The 26,950-nt window shown below is 38.6% G+C and overlaps 1 protein-coding gene across 2 annotated transcripts; it reads left to right on the top strand.

The window, feature by feature from the left end:
- On the top strand, nt 1-26,278 carry mapk8ip2 (mitogen-activated protein kinase 8 interacting protein 2). Of its 2 annotated transcripts, none has more exons than XM_056766630.1 (13): nt 1-550; nt 8,951-9,056; nt 14,484-14,711; nt 14,791-14,869; nt 15,271-15,363; nt 15,664-17,991; nt 19,445-19,520; nt 19,731-19,903; nt 20,145-20,254; nt 20,324-20,446; nt 20,571-20,641; nt 21,004-21,102; nt 23,016-26,278. In XM_056766630.1, exons 1-13 carry the CDS (start codon nt 486-488, stop codon nt 23,086-23,088), a joined length of 3,624 nt encoding a protein of 1,207 aa, XP_056622608.1. In that variant the 5' UTR covers nt 1-485; the 3' UTR covers nt 23,089-26,278. The 2 variants fall into 2 exon arrangements, with proteins under 2 accessions (XP_056622608.1, XP_056622607.1); XM_056766629.1 differs by having other exon boundaries at nt 15,271-15,465.
- Nucleotides 26,279-26,950: the final 672 nt, after the last annotated feature.

Here is a 26,950-nt window from a genome sequence, read left to right as displayed (position 1 = left end):
TTTGGTGTCAAACACGTACTGTTAAATAATTCAAATATTAACATATAACCCATTAACTACCTCCAGTAAACCGCGCCCATTTTGAACATCTATATGGCATTCTACCTACTTGTCCTATTTCTATGAGACACCCCGTCTCCTCACGCCCCCTCTCCTCGCTCATCAGCATCAGCACCAGCAGCATCATCAGATGCGCGCAGATCACGCCAAACAGCGCACTGGTTTATCAGCAGGTGTGCGGGTGTAACGGAAGATAATCCATATATACATCACCACCTTAATGGTTTTTATAATTGACAGTCTTGTCTTTGGATCGCCAACTGGACCGTGTTGCCAGATTTGATGGTTTAATTTCCAGCGGGTGTGTCGAGTAAGTGGCCGAAGAGGAATAAGAATCAAAGCGAGATCATATTTAACATCCGCGTCTCCAGTGTCTGTGGATGGGCTGCGGACATCTGCAGTCTCTGGTTTGAGTCACTAAGAAGATGGCGGACAGGGCAGAGATGTTTTCTCTCTCCACCTTCCACTCCCTCTCTCCTCCAGGATGCAGGTGAGACACAGCATCTATTCGCTTCCCTCTCAATCATATAAGCAATGGCACCCTGACGGTTTATTCGTATAACCTTGCCATTATATGTGTATGTATCTCCAACGTCCTTAAACGCAACCTCACCCGGAGAGCATCCGAAAGCATTGATGCTCAGCATCCGCCATTAATTCGTGTAATCAATAATACGCTTATTTTCATTCGAGCACGTGTTTGGGAGGTATTTAATTAAATGCCGTTGAATGCAAAAACATTTAAGATTGTGCCAAAGCTTTGTGAGAAAGACGGTCGATTGTTTTGTCATTTCCTGACGCATCCTCTCGGTTAATTGGCATACCGGAGAGGCCCCACGCCCTGTTGTTCATAACTGTAATTTAACATTATAGATTTAATTGAACTATAAAATTGCTCCAATTTCTAATGAATTGTACTTACTGTCATTATTTTGTGTGCTGCCTGCATATACACACAGTATATTGCATATATACAATTGCATTGATTTATACATATATTTACACATATAATGTCCATGAAAGTGATGGGTAAAGTTGTATAAAGTATTACCAGGAACTCCATCCCCATCAAACAGAATTTAGCTTTAAGGTTACGTTTTAATTCGCATTGCGTTTTTGCATTAATTTGGCTCAGTGCACACAGGGGTCTGTGTTTATCTGATGTGAATGTATACAGAACTAAAGATAATTCCTTGAAATGTGTGAACTGACCATGTGTCGTCAATTCTGTTTCAATGAATAAAGTAAACATGCAGTGTCCTCCAAAATAATCAGGTTGTTTGACTTTTTAACTAATTCATATTACCAGATGAAGTAGATTAGGTGTTATGAGGGTTATCTACAGATATGAAACTGTACGGAGTGAAAGACGTTTTTTGATTAAATTGTCTGTATGAAAATGAAAATTTTGACCTTTTATTAAGAATGATATTTCATTTTCATGCACTATGGCTGCTGTACGGTTCTTCCCGTCACTCTAGTAGATGTGTATATTGTGTATGTAGTGATATTGACTGACCCAATAAAGTCTCGGACACACTTTAATCCTGAAAGGGTAATGTTTGCTAGTTTCTGCAAACACACTCATATAGATGAAGTGCTGTAAAGATAGTGTTCAGACTAAACATAACCTCCTTATTGCCCATGCACCAACAAGAGCAAATCATTCAAATTGCCCTTCGGCTAAATAAATCACAGGAGTCTAACGGATCATATCACATTTGACAGTCTGTCTCAGGCCAAGCGTAGATCTGAAGCCACGTGCTGTAACAGGGCAGGGCAGGTGATATCAGCTATGCTCTAAACAGGAAGTGACAGCATTACAAAAAAGATGATGTGATTGATGGTTTTGTTGTCGTTTCAAAGCGTTGCCGTTTGATATTATGTTATATTCTCTCATGATAATCCCACAATCCCTCCCTCAATCAAAAATGTTCCACTTAAACGTATTTCTATTTTTTTCCTCTTATTGTTTTCCTCAAGACTGTGGATTCATTTTCTTACTTTGTTCTCCCATAAACCTGTCATTTGTAAGAGTAGAACTAAGCAGTCTGCATTCTCTCTCTCTCTCTCTCTCTCTCGCTCTCTCTCGCTCTCTCTTTCTCTTTAAAAAAACAAGGAACAATTGTACACGTGAGCAAGGCATTCCCCAAGTCTTTTTCTTGTGTGTGCGATTTTAAAACGGCAGGGATTTTCACTGACCGGGAGCACAGTGTGTTATTATTTTTGTGTGTTTGTGTTTGTAAGCATGGCTCACCGGTACTCTAAGGTACTGTGTCTCTCTGGAGTGTTGCTCTCTACAAAACACAAAGCTTTCTCAGACAGAAACCTCATAGACAAGGCAGCAGAGAGACACGCGTTACACACACAAACTAATGCTGTAAAGAATACATCCAATGGAAAGCTAAGTTGTTTATGTAAGCACACAGCTACTCCCGCTGGAATACTGCTGGAATACTGCTGATAGTTACGCTGATGTCAATATCTGCTACTTTAAATTCATATAACTTTGTAGTTTTATATCTCTAAAATATAGTTCCAGAATGGATTGATTTTCTTCCAGTGTCTGTCGTATGTGTGCGTCATGTGACCCATGACGTAATCAGTGTGCAGATGTCACGATCTGAATATTGATTGAGGTGAAAGGTTCACCTTCACTGTATGTGAGCTGAGCTGCCCGGAGTGTGTGTGTGTGTGTGATTTCTGCTGTGTTGACACTGAATGCCCTTAGAATAAGTTTCCTAAACATGAAGGGCCTTATAATATGTCTCTTATATTTCTTTGAATGGTGTAGTATAATCCAACAAAACCCCACTATGGTATGATGATATCTTGATATGTGTAATAGTTGAAAATGACAATATTCGTGTATATTATGCAATACTGAAAAATCTTTGGAAGAATACAGGGGTACGACTGTGATACAGGTGCTTTGTGGTAATCTCTATTTAAGAAAGCCTCTCTTGATAAAAGCATCTGCTAAAAACATATTTATATCATGGCCCATTTTTTAGGTATATGTTTACATAGAATAACGATTTAAATTAATATATATAAATACAACAGTTAATTTAAAGCTTAGCAATCATTAATTATCATTAATACAAAATGATTTGGTGTCGAAAGCCGCCGTTCACCAATCAGAATCAAGTATTTCACAGAGCCGTATAATAAATGAAAAAATATACATCTACACATTTATTTTGACAACTTTTTACATTGCCCTTTTCTCAAAATTGTATTCACTCATTTAGAAAAACCTATTATGGCTCAACTGACCTTTTAATCTTATTCATTTCTCTTTCCCACTCTCTCCTCATTTACTCCTCTGTCTTTCCCATCCTTTATTCATAATTAATGCAGACTCTTACAGTCAAGTGTGTGTGTGTGTGTGTAATGTGCTAGGTTTTAATTTCTCTTATTTTGGGGGAGAAAAAAAACTAAGATGTGCAAGAAAGTCACATGCTGGCACATTTGTTTAAATCGGCATGTTAGTTTTTTACATTATGATGTTTAGCATTTGCAACAATAGAAGAAATACATACATTAGTGCCCAAACGCTTGAGATCACATTGGAATCTGGGATTTTTTTAATTCCTGCAATAAAAGCTTATTAAATAAGTACTTTGTAGTATTTTAAATAAGTTGACAGGAAAAGAAAAAGAAAAGAAAGAAACAATTCCTTGCTTCAATTGAAGCACATAAGATGCTCTTTGGAACATTTTCTAATCATGCTGGGATAACATGGCTCATTAGGTTTTGGGCAGTCCATGCCAAGCTCAAATGCATGATGTAAAAGGGAAGCAAAAAGGGGAAACACCAGTGAATAAATTCTAATATATTTTTTTAATCTTTCATTTTATTGAAACTACTAATTGCAACCAAACTAGATTGAATTGCTACATGATTCAGCAAACCAAGGCCATTTCTGATGGGATGTGGTTGTCATGGTGACAGCTGCAGAGGTGACCTCACCCTACTTAACCTGCTTTGTGTCTCAGCGGTGTACAGTTAATGATGTGACATCACCCCCTGCTCAGCATCAGCTACTATGGCAACATTTGTTGATTGGCAGTTTCTTGCATCTCCAGGGACTGAAACATGGCCCACCTTTTGTAATAAAGATGAATGGGCTGGAAGGATCCAACGGTTGGTTAGTGGGGAGGACAGCAGGGAAAAATGCGGCCTTAGAAGAACATAAGGAGCCATTGGGTGATTTAAAACACTCATCAACAAAGAAACCTAATAAATAATCTCTTAATTTATGAGATTGATAGGGGTGTCTGTAGAGAGGTTAGTGGTTCATTGACAGAACAGGTGTTTGATCTGTGATTAATTACACATGAAAAACACCCGCATCTTGTAGACGGGAAGAATTTAATATTTTCTTTCCTTGCTGTGAACAGTTGATGACCTCATCTATTTACTGACGCTGTTAGCTGCTTTCTTGAAGGATCTTGAAGGCTAAATTCATTTAACATTAAATAATCACTTTCTTATCACAAACACATGTACATGCAAATACAAGTCGACAAATTAGATTTTCTGTGGAGAAGAAATGAGTGAGGCCTGGGAATGAAGAATCTGTCACAGCGGTGGGTGGTTGCCGGAGCGTTGCTCTGCGGTTGCTAAAGTGTTTTGAGTGGATTTTAATGTGTTGCTGTGTGGTTCCTAGAATGTTCACCACCCCAAGATTCTATGATATTTTGCGCTTTAGACATGGTTTATGGCTTAGTTTAGGAGATTAGAATAAGCTCTTATACACTAAAAATGAGGAATAATTCCAATCAATGCAGAATAAATAAACAGCATTTAAACTACCTGATTCATTACATTAATTTATTACAGAACTTCAACCACACAACTAAATGTGTTTGTGCGTTCCAGTATGAGCACAGCTGCTGAATCTGGTTTTTGTGAACTCATTTATAATTCATGTGTGGCAGGGAGTCTGTAACTAATATCACAGAGAGGTTTTGAGTATAGAGCAGTGTTTCTCCCAGAGGCCAACTGTATGCAGTAAAACCACTGGTTTGGTTAGATTTGAGCATGGACAGTAAGTTTAGAGACAAACACCAGACTACCGTTCAGAAGTTTAGGATCACTAAACTAATAATTTTCATGATTGTAAAAATCTTCGATATCCAAAAAAAAAAAAATTCTACTGACATATTCATTAATTTGCAATAAAACAACAACATTTGATTAAAAACAATTGAAATTGAGAAAAAACAATACGAGCACAGAAAAGATTTCTAATACTGGTTAAAATTATACCACAAGAAGCTGGTTAAAGGAATATATCACCTTTAAAATGAAGATTCAGTCATCATGTATTCGCCCTCTTGTCATTTCAAACATGAAAAGTTTCTCTTTGCAGAACACAAAAGAAGATATTTTGAAAAATGTTGGAAAAAGAAAACCGTTGGTCCCCATTGACACGCATTTGTTTTGAGTCCATGTAAAGTCAATAGACACCAACAGTTTCTGGTTACCAGAATTTTTCTAAATATCTAATTTTGTGTTTTGCAGAAGAAAGAAAGTCACACGGGTTTTAAATGACAACAGGGTGAGCGAAATGATGACAGAATGTTCATTTTTAGGGTCAAATATTCCTTGAATTAAATGCCAAAAGCACACTTTTGCAAATGGCTAAAGATGCTAAAATATGACATTGATTGATTTATTTATCATACAATTGTTTTATTACATACAGTAGTTTAATGATGTTGCTTTTGAATGAACAAAAAATAAATAAGTGAACCCAAACGTTGAAGCGGAAGTGTATATTTTTTATGATGAAGAGGCATCCGTTTAAGAAATGAAAATTGAGACATTTTATATGACCATAATGTATGATAGTTATAATGTTGTATTTTGGCGTGTGTCTCTGATTAAAGTGAATTTAGAAACACACACGATTCTCAGAGGAGAGATATTCTTCTAAATCCTCTGATATTTTCCTGAATAACCAGAAGTTCAAAATGCTTTCTCAGCTCATACAATCAACTGTCTGGATGTGTATGTGAGATTATTCCCACACTTTCATGTTTGATCTCTTGTAAAGGTCATGACAGTGGCTCATGTCGAAATATGTTCAGCACTCTAATCCCTGTAAATGCATCTTATATTTGTGCTCTGATCAGGATGGCAGGCTGTCAGAGAGGTTTTACTGCAAACATTAACATTCTTGCATTTTATTTAAAACTTGAGGATTACTGCGCTGAACCAATCAGAGCTATACACTGGTTGGATTATACAATTCATTTCTATGGTCTCATGCTTTAACAGTCTCCATACTCTCTTTGAATCATCTTTATTGCAGCTTCATTTCCTTGTATGATATTTATTTTTATTCTAATTTCCCGCTAGGACGGGCAGATGTGAAATAGTTTCTGTTTATGGTGAAGGTCAAAACAGACGGTTGCTGTTTATCATGTACTAAAGCCCACAGAAAAAGTCAACAGTTTTTACCATAGATACCAGGGACTGCTGACGGGTATGGAAGTCAACAATATTTGCATCCCCCACACCATCCTGTCTCCTGCCCCCACCTGCTGTGCATCTGTATGTTATCATAAAATATGAGATTCTTTATAAACTTTATTTCCTGTGTGCTGTGCTTTAGTAATGCTTTAAAAGCAATGAAATTTTCATATTTGATTTAGGAAAGGCTGCTTAGTTGGAAATGGATTCAACAATGGCAAAGAAAAACATTGTTGGTCTGGTATTTGAGACAAGGCCACTCGTCCTCTTTTTAAGAATCTCGCTGATGGACCTAAATGAAACAAATTGAAAATGTGAGATTAAATGTTTTAGAATTATAGACACTATTGACCAGAATGAGTGTTGAGGTTCAGGAGAATTTAATTTCAGGAAAAATTGTGTTTGCCCACATAAAGCTGTTGTTATGATGTGCATAAATTATATTTCTGTCATTTTGACGCAGTGTGACACACACAGGGGATTGCTTCTCAGAGACGCAACTTATAAACCACCAGAAACCAAAAATATCACACAGCAGCAGTAACAATGCAGTGTTTATTTCCTGGGTTTGTATGTATACCACACTTTTTAATAAGTCCATTTTTTATTAAAATTGTATGGATTTATTTCCATTTGAAAATATTCAATATTGATCTAAAATGATAAAAAGCCATCTGTTTACTTTTATCCAAAGCGACTTACAAGTAGGAGACCATATGAACATTTTGTCAACACGCTAAACACTACTGTTAGTTTACATGAAAAAAGCAATATGTGCAAAGCATTTGACACTTTAAAATGGGTGTACATTTATATATTTGGTAGGTACCACAGGGCATTTTGTACAGTTTTATCATTCACCCACCATGATGCTGACAGGTTGTAAAAACATTTTAACCCACAGATTCAAGTGGCTTGTTCATTTCAGGAAACAGCAGCAATAGATAAAACAAACCAGTATTAAATAAACAACTACATACTACATTTAGTCATTTGCAGATGCTTTTATCCAAAGTGACTTACAGAGAGTTCAGGGAGCAGAAAGCAATATGTAAAACAGGAGCAATACTACAAAAGGTGCTAATACCAAGATACTAATTTCAACAAAAGCCAGAACACTACCTGTTGAGAGAAAGTGAGAGGGTTAGTTTTATTTATTTTTTTCTCTAGAGATGGGATGTTGCGAGGGATGTGTTTGCCCGGATAATAATAATAATTTCTATCGCTTTAAAACAAACCTACAGCAACTTGCACGCACAGATGTGTTAACAGTATGTGTCTCATTCAATTAAAACTTTACCTGTTTTATATTCTCTGTCGGTTTGTAACAAAAGATTAGCTATTAGACAGTAGACTGAGACTTCTGATTTTAGACAAATACACTCATTAAAAACATCCTCCTCTTCTCATTTTCTGTCCGTGCTCCTCCATACGTTAGAGATCTTAGTGATATTGTGCATCCGCGGTTCTCTGACAGAAAAGCTGCATTGCAGTACTGTGCTCAGCTGAGCAGGGTTTTGGCGCGATGCAATCGTCCCAGTGTCAGTGGCTGCCATAGAATCCGGGTTAAAGCATTTTGCTGATCCAAAGCACAGCCAAATAAGGCGATACAGAAGCTGGCCCTATTTACCCACATGCTAACCCAGTTATAAATAATAATGAATAGATAGAGCTGGTTAAGAAAAGGAAATGGATGTGTGTACGCATAAACAGAAATGTGTGTACTGTATAAACACAGTATGTGATGGAGTGTGCTGGACTGAGTGACCTTGTGATATTCTCAGGCTGTTGACCTGTGTGTGTAGAATCAGCAGATATATTTTGGCAGCTCATAATTCAAACACTTCTTCAGGAACACGCACACACACAAACACACACACACACACACACACACACACACACACAAACAGACACATTGGCTTCCACATTTTATGGGGACATTCCATAGAATTGCACTTATTTTATATCAGGCTTATGATATATTCTATCCCCTAACCCTTCCCCAATACCAGTACACACACACACACACACACACACACACACACATACACACACACAAAACCTTTCCAATGCATCTTAATAATATGGATACATTAAAATGCCATTATGAACCATTAGCTTTTTCCTTAAAACCTTTACAAAATTCCTTTTAATGGTGCGTTTTGGGCACTATTCCAAGGAGGATTAATCTGCAAGAAAACACCCCACCAATGAATTCCATCACATACCAGTAGACACCATTATAATTGTATTTATTATAAATTAACCAATACAATTACCATTATAACCATTAACACCATTCAATTTCCAATTGTGTTGTGGGTAGGGTTTTGTTGTATTTTCAGCAGGGTGATCTTAGTGAATTGTATTTTTAAAAAAGCATTATTTCATGTTTCTGATTCAGGCCGGCTCATGACATCAGTTTGGAGGAGTTTGATGATGAAGATTTGTCTGAGATCACAGATGACTGTGGCATAGGCCTCAACTATGATTCTGACCCATATGAAAAGGTAAGTGACATTCACAATACTGTTCTGTTCTTTAAGTCTGCATTTAAGCAGTGTTTTAGGATGTGGCGCATTTATTCTGGCAATAGCTTTTAATAACACATGTAACCATAGTGATCTGTGAAAATAAAAAAATGGCGGCATCTGTAGCACTAGAAACTCTTATCACTGTTGACTTTGGCTAGGAAGACCCGCTTATCACGATTGGCTGCGCTGCGTCAAGATTGGCTGCGCTGTGGGCCTGCAGCTTGTTACTCTTGCGATAGTGAGAGTGTCTGTTTGTTTGTTCACGACATTTCACTGATGTATGTTATATAATCGGTGAATATAACGCTGGATTTAGAGATTGTTTGAAAATGATAGATGGAGAGGTCCCAGTGCTAAAAGATGCCAGACATGAACTGCACGTGGTAAGTCAAACTAAGTCATATGTCTGTGTTTTGTTGGCAATCGTCGAGTACCTTCATAATGTAAACAACATGAAGGGATAATGCGATGATATATTGTGTGCTTGTGCTGTAGTTCCGCCTCCCCCCTGCCTCTCCAGTAGCTGTCTTTTTCCAGAAATAATACTATTCGAAGATACAACGTTTTCAAAACTACTGTTTAGGGACTCAAGATTAATATGAGATTGGCAGAAACGGCGTGTGTTATCCATTCTCTAATAGCTATAACTTACATTTATAACAGATTATAGGTCGCAGCAAAGACCGCAAAACTAATCGGAGTAAGTTAGTTTGAACACAGCAGCCAAATCTAAACATTTTGGATGTTACACGGCTTATATCTCGGCCTCTGGAAGCTCGCATGGAAAACACAGCACCGGTCGATTTTTAAACCTCTTTTGGCGCCCTTGAAGGGGTGTGAGTACTCTTCCAAATGCCACACAAAGCAGTACACACAGGGGTAAACAGTATTGTTCGAAGGGCGGAGCAGATGATGTGTCAAATAACTTTTCTGTTGAAAATAAAACGCTAGTTTTTGAGCCATGTGATGCTCTGCGCAGTCTTTACTTCAAGTGGTCTGCCTTCTTAGTGATGATGATAAGCCTGCAGATGCACAGCAGTGTTGCCAACTTCTTAAGTAGCTAAAGCTTATCAAAACAATTACAAACAAATTAAAACAGAACTTATGAAATGAACATAAAACACAAAAAAATAAACTCAGGATAACTGTTAACAATTGATACTTACCAAGTGTACCAATGTATTATCTATCTTTTTATATTATTATGTTGTGTTATCACAGCACAGGACATTTCGTTTTTTATAGTTTTAAAGAGTTTTTTTACTTAGCGATCATTTTCCAAGTAACGTTACAGTCATGTCAAAAACATCAGATGTAGTATTGTTTGTATTGATAGAGAGGAAATTGAATCACAGCATCGCTACTAGAATCAAACTCAAATGGCAACTGATGAGTGGTGGCAGAGATGCAAATCTAGTTTTTTTATTCAGATGTGTATTGAAATTGCTGTTCCCACCACTGGACATGGTGTAATCACGTCAATGCCCAACCATGCATGCCGAAGAGCATGTGTGTGTGTGTGTGTGTGTGTGTGTAGTGGCTGCACTGAGGGATTGTAAATGTTTCATTGAAGTGGCTGCGTGCCATGGCTGCAGCAGAAGGGTTAGTGACCCAGTGAAGTTTGCTGCTATGCAGACTTATCAGCTTTCTGCATTTTTGTCTAATAGCAACAAGACTTCTTGCTCTCTCATCACCCTACCATTTTCCTTTTACCCAGGTGTTCATCAGCGGAAATGTTCAAACATGTGCATGTAGCCTTCGATTGCAACGCTTCACGTGCCTTTGGTGTGTCAAATTGATTTAAATGCAGTTATCTGGTTCACACAATCGCATAGTCAGCGGAGATCTTAGTGTGAGATGACCTCAGTAAAGGCAGATCGATTAGTTGGTTCTAGCTGGTGATTGGACGATCCACAGGCTGGTGTTTTATCGATTGGTCAGTTTAGCTGAAAGAAGTTAGAGGAGGCATGTAGGCAGAAATCATGCACTGTTATTATTTTAGCGCCACGGAAAGTGGCACAAAACTTGTACATGCAGATGCACACATGCCTGTCCCAAAGGATTATATCACATGGAGGCAGCACTGCATTATGTTTGAAGGGCCAGTCCCTTTGTCTATGCAACTTGAGACTGTAAAAAAGTAGATATCTGTTTCACAAATTAATGTGCCATTTAGAGCTTAAGGCATTGTATAGATTTATACCAATAGCTGTCTGTTTGTGTTATCATTGAATACGTTTACATGTGCACCACAAACTGTACGTTCACACCGCCGCCGTCGAGAGCGTCAAAGTGGCGAAAGTCATTCATTTTCAATGTGAGATTGTTTTGTTTCTGGATGTGGTTTGTAGTTATGTGGCGCTGTGATAAATATAGAAATACGATGAAAATGCCTCCGCAGCGTTTGTGAATGCTGTCATCGCGATTAGGAAATTTTGATTCGGAAATATAACAACGGTATCGGTCTTGCTATGTTAAAACTGCAATAGTATTACACAGAGTCGTTCAGGAAAGCCCCTGGTTCCTTCACTTTTGATTTCTCCATATAACAAACAAACACGTAACGGTACATATCAAGACAATTACCGCAGTGGAGTGTGATCCTCCCAAGATGGCGGCGCCACTGCAACGTGCAACATAGGGTGTGACGTCAGCTTCAGCTTCACATTCGCTATAAACGTAATACATGCGACTAAGGTGTTTACATGCTCACTGCTATTAAAATCGGCATACGCCACATGTGTTACTACGATTATGCTAACTGCGATTATGAGCTCTATCACATTATTTAGATGGAATGAATGATAAAGTGTAATTGCAATATTGCCAAAATCCTATTATAATCACATTATGAGGGTGAATGTAAACGTAGTCTATGTTTAAAGGATTACAAGATATAAATTGAAATACTGAATTAACATAAATTAAATCCTTGTACGGTGAATGCTAATCTGATGTTTATATCGGATAGATTAGCCCATCACAATCTTGTAAATGTTAGTACATTGATAGTCAACAATATTTAGCTTTGTATACTTTTGCTTTATTTTCAGATGTGTATGATTGTTGGAGATCAGATACCTCATTGATTAAAGTACTGCAATGATACAGGAAGACTTGCTGTTTATCAGACTCACGTTTTAAGAAGGCCTTATCTCCAAAAATGATTTTCTCTTGTTATATCTAGAATCTGTCATTTATAAGGCCTGCCATTCATTCTTGAATCTGTAATGTTTATGTGTCTCTGTTCATACTGACCTAAAGCCCAGCGTCTCAAAATATGTTTTTGTATTTCTGGGAATATATGTTTATTTGATGTGTAATGTGCAGCACATTTCCAACCAGCAGATGTACATAGGAGCCAATTCCTTTACTTACTTTCTCTCCATCTATCTATCTCACTCGCTCTATCTCGCTTCCTTCATAGATTATTCATTTTATCACACAGAGCCACCGCTCTGCGAATACATTTAAAAGATTTGGGTTTCTGGGCTTTGCATATTACAGTATGCAGTTGATGAGAAATAGCTGAACAAAGATACGACATAACTTTATACTTTGACATATTTCATAAGTCAAACAGAATACTTAGCACACAAATAATGTGAAAACAGTATTTTGTGTGCATGACTAGGGTTATGTCAGCAAAAAGTCTTTGGAGAAGGTCAAAAACACTGATGAAAATAAACAAATACTTTGTTTGTGCAGTGTTGTACTAAAATAAAAAATCTTTTAGTTTTATTCACCCTCTCATGTCGTTCCAAGCCTGTATATGACTCTGTCTTCTGTGGAGAACAAAAGAAGATATTTTGAGAAATGTCTCTGTGATTTCAATATTGTGTGGTTACTACAAACATTCTTCAAAATATCTTCTTTTGTGTTCTACAATAGAAGGAAAGTCACACAGGTTTGAAATGACATGAGGATGAATAAACAATGAAATAATCTTTATCTGTGGACGAAATATCTCTTTAATGTCTCTGCATTGGTATGAATAATGGCTTGCCGCCCCACCTCCATCCTGCATCCACTGCAGTATACAGCGGCTATCTGTGTGCTTCTTCATCTTCTTCATTCAGTGCTGTTTCACTCCTGTAGTGATACGTCATGTTCTTACAACCCTGCATCTTTTATCCCTTTATCTCGTTTCTCGTCCCTGCTCTGCCTTTAGCATGCGGTCAGCGTCGAGCGCTGCATTCATTCATGAGTTCTGTGTGAGTTCGGCTGGCTCAGCAAAACTGTTTTTGCTGCTGTAATGCTGACTCCGTCTCTGAGGGGGAGTAACATTGCTGGTGGTCAGAGGTGAGAACTCGTCCTTGGATATTTTATTTGTTCACTCATGCAGTACATCTATAGAGCATTATGAGTTCTTCTGACTCTCTCAGATGTTGTTATGGGTTATCAGTAGACTTGGCTGCTGCTGGCTTACGTTATTGATTTCGATGACTATAAGATTCAGGTCCCTGCAGTGCCAGACGGTTGTGTAGCTGATGCGGTGTGGGACGTTTTTAATGAAATTACCCACACACTTATGCCGAGCAACAGACAGAGGAATTTTCACTCTTGTAGCTGAAGCGAATATCAGACGATGGATGGTATTAAAGTGGCATGAGCTGTATTCCTGGAAGGATCCTGAAACCTGAGGAGCTGTACCATCGATCTCCATCTCCTGTTGCCCAGCCGAGTTTCTGTATGTGCGTTTCATTTCGTTCTTGTCTTTTACTTTAAGACGACATGAAATCAAAAGCGACAGTGTAGTGACCCTAGTTATTCCCCAACCCTTGCAATCTTTCAGCAAAAATAAAATGATTTTGTTTTCCTTTTCGGTTAATGTCACCAAGGCCTCTCATTTTTGTCTTAATTTTTCCATTTGGCCACATAGTTGGATTAAAAAATTGAGTCAATTAAATTGTCTGTATGATGTTTATTCTTTCTACCAAGATCTATCTATATACATTACAGTAACATCTGCTTCTGAAATGATGGCCTGGCTTGAAGTCAAGTGTACCTTCAATCTGCGATGAACATAATATGTCTAAACTGATGGATGGAAGACAAGATTTCTATTTCAGACTTACAGAAACAAGATTACGTTTTAAATTATTTATGGCAGCCGTATGAGGAGTTGGTTTTGTATTGATGGATATCTGATTTTGTTGTGTAGAATCTTCTGGTCCAAGTCTGGTCCATTTAGCCACCTGTTTAAGTTTTATTCAATAAGATGATTCAGTTTAACTCTATATTTAGATTTTTCTTATCACAGGCACTTTGTTTTACTTAAAACCCTGACATCTAAGAATTTGGTTGAAGGCCGTTTCTTTAAAAGACAAAATTTCGCTTTTCTTGTTAAAGTTTAAAAATAAATCTAAAATAGACTTTATTCTTCTCTTTTTTTCTACGAAGGACTGTCTTATTTTAGAAAAGAATGATTTCCACCACCCAGTGTGCTCGTTCCATGACGACTTCCAAGAGTTTGAGATGATCGATGATGAAGACGACGATGACGATGAAGAAGAGGAAGCGGATCCTGATGCCCCTCCCTCACCATCTGCATCTCCGCCCCCCTCCCCTACTCTTGGGACCCTTAAGAGCCGCCCAACCACTCTTAACCTGACTGCGCCGGTTTCACAGGTACCTCTTCCACACATTACCCTTCATCTAAATCACACGTATGCTAGAAATGATTTAAACCTTTCTTTTCTCATTCCAGGACTCTCTGAATAACAACAGTAACGTCTCACCTCGGAAGTTGAGCTGGCAGGATTCTCTTCAAAACTCGACTTCACAGGGTAATTGTTGCTCACAGCCTCTTTTTGATACTCAGAACTCCAAAACATTTTGTGTAAAATAATTTTGTGGTTATTTCTGCTCAAATAAGCTAATTTCATTTGACAAGATACATTTTAGACTTCTGTAAAACTCTTTTCTATTTAATTCAGTTGTGTTTAATAGCGCTTTTCCCAGTGAGTCTTGTTTTTTTGTTTAACATCTTGTTTTCTTTGTTTTGCACAGTGTTTTAAGACTCATAGGAAGCAGTTTCATTTTTACGTCAAAATGATGTCTCAAATTATGTATCAAGACCGAAAAACTCCAAATCCTCATTTGCCAATATCCTTGTTTGCTAAATCCTTGTATAGATTATATATAGTACAGATAGACAGACTGTGAATAGTTGTGCTCTGTATTTCAGGCTGTTTGTCATCTAACCACTCCTGCCTTGAGGACGGCTCCCATTTGACTATCACATGCCCAGAGGCTCCAGGCACAACCGGCTCTGCCAAAGGTACACCCTCAAACCCACCAGGAAATTGTGGTCTCCATCAGTCACCCGGCAGACCCCTGCTGTATGACTTTGAGGGCAACAGACGAGAACGGCCTGAATATGGTAAAACGTCAGACGGTGTTGTTAATGGCCAATCAAAATGAACCGTTCATGAACATGTGAATGTTTTCACCCGAATAAGTGTCTCCTGTTGTCACCAAATATTCTGTGCGACCTCCATAAACATATTTACATATTTGTCCTTTTCTTTATCCTTGTCACCTCATCTAATATGTCCTCCTGTTTTCTTTTTTTAACCAGGCTCATTTGGTCAACATAACTCATCCGGTAGCTCTGAGGTGACTGTCGTCAAACCTGATGTTGAGGAATCCACTCTATGTGAGCTTGCCCCGTCTGTGGATGATTGCACTTCCCAATGCTCTGACACTGAAGTGGACCACGATCTGAATGGCCATGCCAAACATCAACCCTGCCGTTCCCGACTCTCCAATGACACTTACACCGTCACCACGGAGACCGCCGATGACCCAGAGTTGGAAAATGACGGCACCAGCAGGTGCTTGTCCTCAACGGCACCTCTTGGCAATGACGCAGAGACTCCGTTATCAGATGAGGAGCTGGATAAAGATTTTGAGATCGACTTCATGTGTAAGGAGACCTATGATCAAGCCTGCAAGGATGGCGAGGGCTCTTCTTATGTGGAGTTTCCCTGCATTGAACCCACCGAGTCAATTTCCTTCTGTAGCTACGTATCGTCCAGTCGATCAGATGTCCTTGAAGCTGTGGATGAACCTCGACACATGCGTCAGAGTCGACCAGATGCTGCTGCAAATGACACATCTTCACCCTCCTCGGATCCCGGTATTGCAGATATGAACACCAAGCGCTACGCAGACTCAGATCGCCACAGCGATGACCTCAGCTCGCCCGGATCAGACTCTGATATCGAAGGAGAAATTGAAGCTGCATTTGCGTGTGGCGGTCCACTTGCTAGTAACATGATATCCTCCATCTCGGAGACGGAGCTGGACCTGACCAGTGAATCCAGCAGTGGACGTTCCTCACACCTCACCAATTCCATCGAAGAAGCAAGCTCTCCGACCTCTGACCCAGAACTGGATCAGGAGCTGTATACTGAGCAGGACAGTGGTATTGTGGGTCTGAAAGCATCTCTTCTGCTTGGTCAGCTGGATCCAATTAAACCAGACCCTTCACCGGTTCTAGATCCCAGCCCAGATATGTTGCATCTGGATGATGGCCAAGCACTAATGGGTCTGCAGAACGTCGACGACGAACAGGGTTATGAGCACCAAGCTGATCCAGATGAGACTCTTCCCCCCTCCGTCCCCTGTGAGGATGGCAACTCTCAACAGTTGTTGCTGAAGATTGAGCCTGACCACAGCCTTGAGAGCTTCAAGCGCTCCTTCTACTTGCCTGTCGGCCCCAGACTCATTCCCTCCGTGGATGACTACGACGGCAACAGCGAGGGAGAATCCGAGTCGGAGTCTGAGGACGAGCTTAGTGAAAACTCAGACTCTCCTTGGCTTCTCAGCAACCTGGTCAACCGGATGATCTCAGAAGGGTCTTACCCAATCAGCTGCCCGGAAGAGTGCTTCAATCGTTCGACTTCCATCTCTGACACCATCTCACCTTCATCTGACCTGGAAACGGATGCTTTTAACGAGACGGATGGGTGCAGTTTGGAAAAGGAGAATTGTGAGGAAAGGTCACAGGAAGTTATCTTGGAAAGGATGGAGGTGAAGGTGGAAGAAGAGAAGGAAAGAGAAGCCAGCTGTATGTATGATGATGGACAGGAGGATGCCAAGAGGACTGACTCCTGTCTGTTCATGAACAGCCCAACACGTGACACCAATACAAGGACAAAAAACTATGAGTCTGTGGACTTCACATGTCAGAACTCATTGAAAAACAAACAGAAGGATGAAGAAGAGGAGGAGCCAAATAATGACCTAATGATGGAGAGAATGAAGGAGCTGGACTCTCCCAGCTTGACTGAAAGTATAGTCAGTGACAAGGATGGGGGTCGGGAGACGGGGGTCGATCACCGCAATCTGCAGCGAATCACAGAGGTCAAAAACAGCCTCACACTGGACCTCTCAACAATACAGACCAATCACTGTTTCAGTCTCACTTACTCGACAGATAATGACGAAGATGAAGATGAACGGGATATCTCTCCTTTTCTGGAGGATCTTCAGAAGGTACACTCGCCCTACGGAAATGAGACATACCTTGACAGTTCTCCACCTATTGATGAGAGCGTGCGAGAGTTGAGGAATTCTGATGTTGTGCATGGGCGGCCGGTTGATGACTCGTTGGCGTATGACTCCATGAAGTACACCCTGGTGGTGGATGAAAACACAACGCTTGAGTTGGTGAGTCTGAAACGCTGCACCTCTTTACTGAGTGACGACAGTGATGGACTCTTAACGATATGTGATGAAGAGGCAGCTGATGAAGATGCCTTTGAGCGGAGACATATGATTGGAGGCATGAGACCCAATTTGCTGTTGAGCTCATCTGAAGAAGACTCCTCCCCAGAGGCGGATATGCCTTTCTCCAAGAAGTTCCTTAACGTGTTTGTCAACGGTACATCGAGGTCCTCCAGTAAGTGAACTGTAAAAGCACACATACTGAACTCAAACACAAAAGAAGATATTTTGAAGAATGTAGCAAAGCAAACCGTTCTGGGGCACTTTAGACCACCATTGTAATTTTTCCTACTATGGTTGTCGGTGGTGGCCAAGAACTGTTTGGTTGCAACCATTCTTCCAAATATCTTTCTCTTTGTTCATCAGAACAAAGAAATTGACAGATTTGGATCAGCTATAGGGTGATTAAATGATGACAATTTTTTTGGGGGGTGAACTGTCCCTTTAGATATTTAAAATGATGTTCATTGTGCCAATATATTTTAAGTTTATAAGCTTTATTAAAAAAATAAAAGAAATTGGACTGAATTAAGAAAAAGTGGCCAATAAGAGCCCACACTAGATGGGAACTCCTTTAATATTTTTTGATTAACATCTCGGGGTGAAACATTTATCAAGCTGTCATAAAAAACAATATAACATTTTTGCAAATTCTGATGGTGAAAGGGTAACTAAACTGAAGATGCTAAGATATAAAAGTTTTGATATATTTCTTATTTTATTTAATCCTAACATAATTCACATAGTTACTTTTGTGTCTTGTGTTTAGATGAGTTTACATTTATTCTAAAAATATATGAAAAATAATAAATGAGTAATTGACACTAATTGACCGGTAGTGGTTGTTTTGAAAAATCTAAACAATATATAGATTATTAACTATAGGAGCAAATCTTGTTTATATATTCATATTTGTCATATATTAACTGTAATATGAGTCAAATATTTTTTTTGCAGTACATTAAGGGTCTTTATGCACCAGGAGGAATAATAAAATAAAATGTTCTTTACCTAAATAAAAGGTAAAAGCTTGCCCATATTTAAATTAATTTCCATTCACTGATCTATTTTAGGCTATTTTAGTACAGCTTAAGAGATTTGGATGATCATTTTACATAATTTAGGAACCTGTCTCATCGAACAGAATGGGTGTTTTATAATCCTTATGAGATGACATCAGAAGAAGAAGGATATAATGTGACAAAAGGAGTTTTAAATTACTCTGTGACACATACACAGATGTTTTACCAAGTGCCACAGCAACTGAAGAGCAAAGAGAAACACTGGCCCTCATTGGTTTAAAATTCCGCTATTCTTAATTATGTGTTTAACATTAAATATGTTCTGATTGGCTGTGATTTTTTCACAATGTGGAGCATTTCAACTTTCATGTGTGTAGAAAAATAAGAAACGTGCCCTGGTTACATTTTTGTATTTGGCACATTTGGTATTTGGTTATACATTTTAGTCACATTGCATTTAAAATGTATGATTTATGAAGGCATGTATGTGCCCTGGGGATCAAACCCATGATTCTGGCATTAGTAGTGCTCATCAAAGCTATTGGGACACTTTTTAATTAAAAAGTGTTAGGATAACGCATAACCTGTATGATGTATGTTTTCCAGGCACAGAATCCTTTGGGCTTTTCTCGTGCACTTTAAACGGAGAAGAAAGAGACCAGACTCACAGAGCGGTCTTCAGGTGAGTAATACTGTGCCTACCAGTCGCCAAAAAACTGCCGCAGTTCAAACGCTCCAGAAATGTTTAAAGTTTATAAAAACGTAGAGTCAAAAACTCTCAAAAACACCAGGCTGGCTCACACGTCTTTATGAATTCCTTTCATCTATTTTAAAGCATAAAATTGACTGCTTAGAAAGTATGATGCAAACAATGCAAACGCCTACACCGCAGGTTCATCCCACGCCATGCAGATGAGCTGGAGCTAGATGTTGATGATCCGCTTTTCGTCGAGGAAGAGGAGGACGATTACTGGTACCGTGGGTACAACATGCGCACGGGAGCGAGAGGGATTTTCCCGGCGTATTACGCCCATGAGGTCGTCGGTCAGACGAAAGATCTGATGAGTAAGAAAATCAGTGAACTGAATTATTATTGACAGCATCTACATAAGAACAGCGTTTCATTTGAAGAATGCAGACTTTTATTTTATCCAACAGAAGGATTTCTATGGAATAACTAAAATCCAAATACGTCAAACAAGTCACACATGATCATTTTCTTGTTTTTCTGCTTTGCCCTTCACAATTTATTTCTTTTTCGAAGAGACGTTTAGTCAGCAGTGTCTGTTCATGTGTGTTTCCATAGCAATGAAGAGGAACCCTGCTTGGATGGAAAGTTTCCGAGTGCAGTTCCTGGGTTCAGTGGAGGTTCCTTATCACCAAGGCAACGGCATCCTTTGTGCCGCCATGCAGAAGGTACAGTCAGCGGGAAATATTAACAGACAGACACGAGGCGAAGCAGAAATAATATGATTGTGTTTGTAGATCGCGATGGCGAGGAAGAGGACGGTGCATCTTCATCCTCCGTCTATCTGCGAGCTGGAAATAAGCCTACAGGGAGTCAAATTGGTCATGAGTTTGGACGATGAATACGATTTTTCAGGGGAGGTGAGAGAGACCTTATACTGTACAAATACAGAATGGATGCACAGACAATATGGATAAATTGTCAAATTTAAGGACTTTCTGAAGGAGTTTTGAATATCATTTCTGTGTTGCTCTCTCATCCCAGTTTGACAGATGTAGTCACTTCTTCCAAATGAAGAACATCTCTTTCTGTGGATGTCATCCCAAAAACAACTGGTATGCAAACACACAAACACACAGGCCAGGATCAGGCAATATGATCTCCCAATTTTGATAATATTGTACAATGGGGGTGTTGCGACGTATCATCAATAATTTTAGTATTAGAAACGTATAGATATAGTGTTAATACTACACAGGATAATATTGTAAATAATTCATTGATCAAAAAGGAAAACACAGCATAAATTAAATGAATAATACATGTAATAAATTATTTCTTTGTTAAAATAAGTGAAAATGTGCCCTAGTGTACAGGAGCAACACTCTTGTTTATTGAGTTTATTGAGGAATGTGATGAAATACAGGTAATGGTTTAAATTAGTCGTGCTTAGCTGTATCTGTGTGTTTTCCTGTAGTTATTTCGGTTTCATCACCAAGCACCCGATGCTGAACAGGTTTGCATGTCACGTCTTCGTCTCTCAGGACTCCATGAGACATGTAGCCGAGTGTGTGGGGTGAGTTTTGTGCCCTCAATACACATCACACATCAATCCCTGTCAAACTCAACATTAAACCGATGAGACACAGACATAAGTGTCTGTGGAGAGCTAAAACTTGGAGACAGGAGACGCATCCTGTGGGTGTGTGTGATGTTGTGTTTATGATGTTTAGATTCAGGGTAGTATTAGAGAGGAGATGAGGATGTTAATGTGAATAATTGTTCTCGGCTCCATTATACCAACACGGAACAGACTGCAGTGTGAATAATTCAAGCATCTCTGAGACAGAAGACCTGAGTTATAGGCCCCAGCAGTAGATACCTAGCTCTGTCATATTACACAATATGACCTTATTAACACATACAGTACATTATTTAGCCTTTTACTTTAGAACAGATATGGGTGGTTTTAAATGAATAGTTCCCCCAAATATGAGAAACCTCACGCCATTCCGTTCAGTTCAGCATCAACAGTTTTGTATTAAAATGCCAACATCATCTCATATTGTACTCAAAATGGCGAAACTCCAAAAACACAGGCATTTTGAGTCCATTGAGTTATTGATTCTAGTTTTATCTCTCTTGATTATATCTTCTTATCCCAAACTCTTCTTGGGTCATTTGGTTTACCCGAATGTCTTTGTTGACAGAACCAGCTGCAACGATACATAATAATTGTTCTCCAAAACGACTGCGCAAAACAAGATTTCTATTTAAATGCTTAATTTCTTTCATTTTTTATTCATTAAATGGCTTCGTTTTTAAATGGGTTAGAAGTTTACCTCAGTTGGTCTGTAAGTCGCAGCTCCATGTGTTCCTTGTAACTTCCGGGAACTATTGAAACTGTGGAAAAACGGTTCCATTGGAGTCAATGGAGAAAACGCGACTCTCTCTCTCAATGGCTCTGACACGAATCACGTGAGGCACCGCAGCCAATCATATAACAGCCTCTAGTCTCCATTACTGCATTCTGCTGTAAGTTAAAATTAATGTGAAATTACGCCATTGACATGTGACTGCCAAACCGTGTCCCTGTCACTGGTTAAAATGGCGATTTTCTCACGATCTCCAAATAGTTGGAAACATTTGAGATATTTTAAGTACTCAACTGAACGAAATATATAACACTGGCCCGAGTGGTTTTTGGATATTTTACTACAAAAAGTTACAAACTGTACCTTTAAATGTCTTATGAAGTGAAACGAGAGGTAGGTGTGAGAAAACGATTAATATTTTAAATTTTTTAGCAAATGATTGCTTCTTGCATGTCTTGCCAGTTTTCATATACAGTATGTGTTTAATACGTTTTGCATTTGTTGATTTGCGTTGACCTTTAGGGCCACAGTAGCTTCACCATGAGACATGCAAGGACCAAAGAGATTTGAGAGATGTGCTATGTACCACCATATAGAGTAACCCCAAGATGCCGTATTTTTGTATGCCAATCCGGGAAGTGAGTTAGCATTTTAGCACTTCCGGTTCCATTGGCCAAAAGTCTTTGGATTTTTGCTATGGGTTTTGGTAAATCGCCTGAAATAAGATCCGTGGTTAACAAAACCTAAATATTTTCACGTTTTATTCTATGAAATAAAAACACACCAGTTTCAACCCACTCGTGATTTTCTAAAGCTTAATCACGTCTTAAAAACGGTAGTTGTTAATAAGTTGCTGAAAGCGAACTAATCCTTTGGTGTACATGGGCACAAATCTCAAAAAATATTCACAGAGTAATAACCAGGGAACACGTTTTAGATAAAGTTTAATAAAACTAAACATGTCGCATTCTTGCTAATGCCTATCAACTGAACATTAGCTCTTAACATCAGAGAGCAATGATTGGTTGATAATAATAACTATCCTTTCGTTTATATCATCAAATCCTTATTTAAGAACCCCCTTTTATCCATTAATTCTTAATGTTTGTTGTAGGCGGGCATTCCAGGAGTACTACCAGGAACACCTAGAATACGCCTGTCCTACCGAGGATATCTACCTTGAGTAGAGGAAACGGGTAACCATGGCAACTGCTGTCCCTCTCGACAGATGTCTGTTCCTGGGCTCGGCCACTACGGGGCGTCTGCCAGTCTTTTCAAAATGTAACATAGACCTCATGTCTTTATTCTCCTCCTCGGTTTCTGTCATTTTCTCAACATGAACTGAGCTGAATACTCATCATACAGTAGGCTCTTAGTGGTCTGTCTATTTATTTCAATGTTTATCCGTTTTTGTTTATTCTTCATTGAGATGGATTGCTTGTTTATTTAACTTTTCTACTATATAATTACAGGGACGTGGTGAGGTGTGGATACATTGGTTATATTTCATTTTGTATAGTTCTGATTGAGAAATATGACTACACATGTTTGAATGCATGGCTTTCAAGGGTTGTGCTCACGAACACACACATACACAATACAGTGCAATGGCTACAAATGCGATCAGAGGTTTGAATCGACTGGGATTGTAAATATGTATTGTTTGATTCTGATACATTACTGTATTTGTACTTCAAAGGATTGGGCAGTAGGACGTGACCTGGAATCAGTGATAGGTCTACAGATTGTCTGTTCCGGTAGTAGAATGTTTATTGTGCGTTTCTGATCTCACCGCAATGTAAATAATGTATAATTCGAGTGGTTTGTAGGTGAAAACAGATGATCAAATTATGGTCTGTGGATGAGAAAGTGGGACAGATTGCAGGTTCTGCAGGTGACTTGATGATCAAATGAATGAAACAAATTCCGTCAAGAACATTTCTGGGTCAAAGTTTACTTCTGAATACAAAGACAAAATAGGAATTTTTATGTTTTTTTTAGACAATTAAAATCTTTGGTCTTGTTTTCGCTGTAATTGAGCATAAACCCCCACAAACGTTCTCATTATATCACATTAGGTTTGAGAATTTTAGTGAGGGTTTTTCCGGACAAGGGTGAAACAAATTTGCCTAATTGGAATGGAATGGAAACAATGTTGTTATGCCCCAAAATCATAATGGTTTAAAAATAGGATTAATGTTCTTTACAATTTGTGATTTTAGGATGATTTCTGTCGTGGGAATGTTCTTGACAGTCTATGTGAGATTGGCACAGTCCTGTGGGCATTCAACCGAACAACACTTCTTCACCCCTCAAACTTGACAGATTCTGATATCTTGTATAATTATCAGGTAATGCCTCGATACCTATGTGATACCACATTTCAGATGATGGCAGGACATTTCAGTGAGGAACGTCCAGGAAGCACAATGAGAAACACAGCTGTCCTAATTCATTTTTGCTTTACAGGGACTATGCCATCCTAACTCTAACATTAGGGAAAAAAGGCATCCCTCTGATTTGGTCACAGATGTCAGAAACAGTTGTTCTGTTCCTTGTTTTATCACAGTCCTTGTCCTGGCCTTGACTGGACGTGTTGAAGCTGTGCAGAGCAGCTCCCCCTGCTGCTCTCTAACACTTATTACTTACAATAACATTTGTCTCCTACAAGGTTCTACTCAAAGACCATATAATAGCAGCAACAAGCTGACAATCAAGAATTTGACATTCAGTGACTATTGACTTCATTTTAAAATCACATACATCAGAAGTGAAGCCTTATCAGGGGCGTGCTTGAGACACTCATACTTATGAAAATTATATTGCCTTCTAATAATATTAATGAAAGATGGGTTTGATTCTAGAATTCGAGGGGTTCATCTTTGTGTACTGTACTTTGTCAGGTCCTTAGATCACTTAAATGTAGACTTGGAGAGGAAGATATAGGAAACAATGGTTGTGCTAAGACTAAGTTCGGAATGGAATATTAGCATACAGTTTACCGCATGCTGCATACTATTTAACAGTAAGTACAATGTCAAACACTATTCCAAATATTTCCAGATCTGCTGCTAGAGGTCCACCATGTTGCACACATCTTGACAAGTAAATCATGGTCTTTATAACTGCGTTAAAGGATTAACAGCAATTTTTAAATCATAAAGTATTCAGTGATAAACATTGCAAAAAGTAGTATGCGACTGTACTCACTCACATTTTATTGTGTGACACGTTTTATAAATAAATCTAGTAACAGTATGTTGGAATAGTTGGCATTTATAATCCAATTTCTGGCATTTATGTTATCTCGGATTAATTAATCGCACTAGAAATCAAAGATCAGCATTGCAGGAAAGTATGTTGTGCAGAGTACTTGGTTACATACTAAACATTAAGCAAAAGGTTAGGTTTTCCAGGTATGCACAGATAATTTACATACTGCAGAACGGAGTATGGTAGTATGCTATCCCGAACTCAGTCCAACACTCCCTGCAAATGTCACATGACTGGAAACTCCAGCAGCCTGCAATCTGTTTCCATGGTTATGCGTTGTGATGGTGACATTCTCACTAAGAGCGGAAATTGGACGGATTCAATGTGACTTGTTTTCGGTTAGATTGCTGTAAATAATCTAGAGTCAGGATCGCCATGATGTGTCCTTTCTGTTGAGTATGTTATTGAGATAAATATGTAAATTTTAAAGAAATACAAATAATATTGTTGATGACGATAATCTCACAACCAAAAGCCAACTGTGATGGGGTCAAAAGATATAAATAGCTTGGAATTAGTATTTGTACCTTTCCTTTATCTGCTTTACATTGGTATGTTGGATGTGTCCTCATCTTGTGCGGAGTTACATGCGACAGATCTGCTGTGTCAACCAGATGTGTAATTTAACTTCATACACACAGAAACAAGCGCCGTCCTCTGCATTTCACCATCTAACGGGTCAAATCATCGATCAAGTTGGTCTCATTCCTGAGAAAATATGAGTCGGTTATTTCAATCAGAGCTTCGGATCCTTTAGTTAAGACTGTTATACTTTTGTGTTCATGCAGTAAATATCTTAAATGTTTTAGCCTTCACTTTAGCGATTTGTAGTGACAAATTGGCTGTGGAACCCCTAACACATTCAGGCAGAGCATCTAATATTTACCGATAACTTAAGCTTGGGTAGCTGGAATACAAGGAATACAACCTTCTGGACTTAAACATAATTCAGTCCTTCACTGTATATCGGAAACAGCTTCAGTATGACGAACTATGTATCTTGTATCTTAAAAATGACAACTTGTAAAAAACAAAACAAAAAAAAATCTCACTGCCTTGTCATGGATTTGGTCTTATGAATAAAATACTATATGCTTGATGTCACCAACGTGTTTCTGTTTGTTTGTTTGTCAAAGGCGAGAACCAGTTGTAACTTCATTTTATTTATATAGCACTTTTCACAATGTGCATTGTTCCAAAGCAGCTTTACAGGAGAAATACAGTAAACACAGAAAATGTAAAACACAGCACACTGCATGGTGTTTATTGAACAAGATCATTCTAGTGAATAATATCTAATAATAACTTATAAATAATAAATGCAGTATCCTGTTTAGCAAGCCAGCACTGCCCTGTGGCGAGTAACTCAAACTCCAATGATAAATAAATGGAGAAAACGACCTCGGGAGAAACCAATCTCAGCCAGGAGGGCCAGATCTCCTCCGACGTGTCACAACTTTGATTAAAAGTTTTTGAGTAAATGTTTATGAAGAATAAGGAGAGTTTATTAGTTGTGATTTAGTAAGTTTCATTTGTTGAAACTGTTTGGGTCTAACTTATTATATTTTAAAGGGACATTCACCTAAAGCTAAGGCGAGGTCAAGTTTGAAGAAAGTTGGTAACCAAACAACACTTCCTTCAATTGACTTCCATTATAGAACCACAAAATATCTTCTTTTGTGTTCCACAGAAGAAAGAGTCTTTGGAAGATGTAAACAACGCAGGTCCTGAACAACTTTTCACATTACACATTACACCTTCTGAATTATGTTGCAT

This window comes from Triplophysa dalaica, chromosome 14 (assembly GCF_015846415.1).
Source record: "Triplophysa dalaica isolate WHDGS20190420 chromosome 14, ASM1584641v1, whole genome shotgun sequence".
NCBI lineage: Eukaryota > Metazoa > Chordata > Actinopteri > Cypriniformes > Nemacheilidae > Triplophysa > Triplophysa dalaica.
The sequence above is the reverse complement of the archived record's forward strand: the minus strand, read 5'-3'. Positions and strand labels throughout refer to the sequence as shown.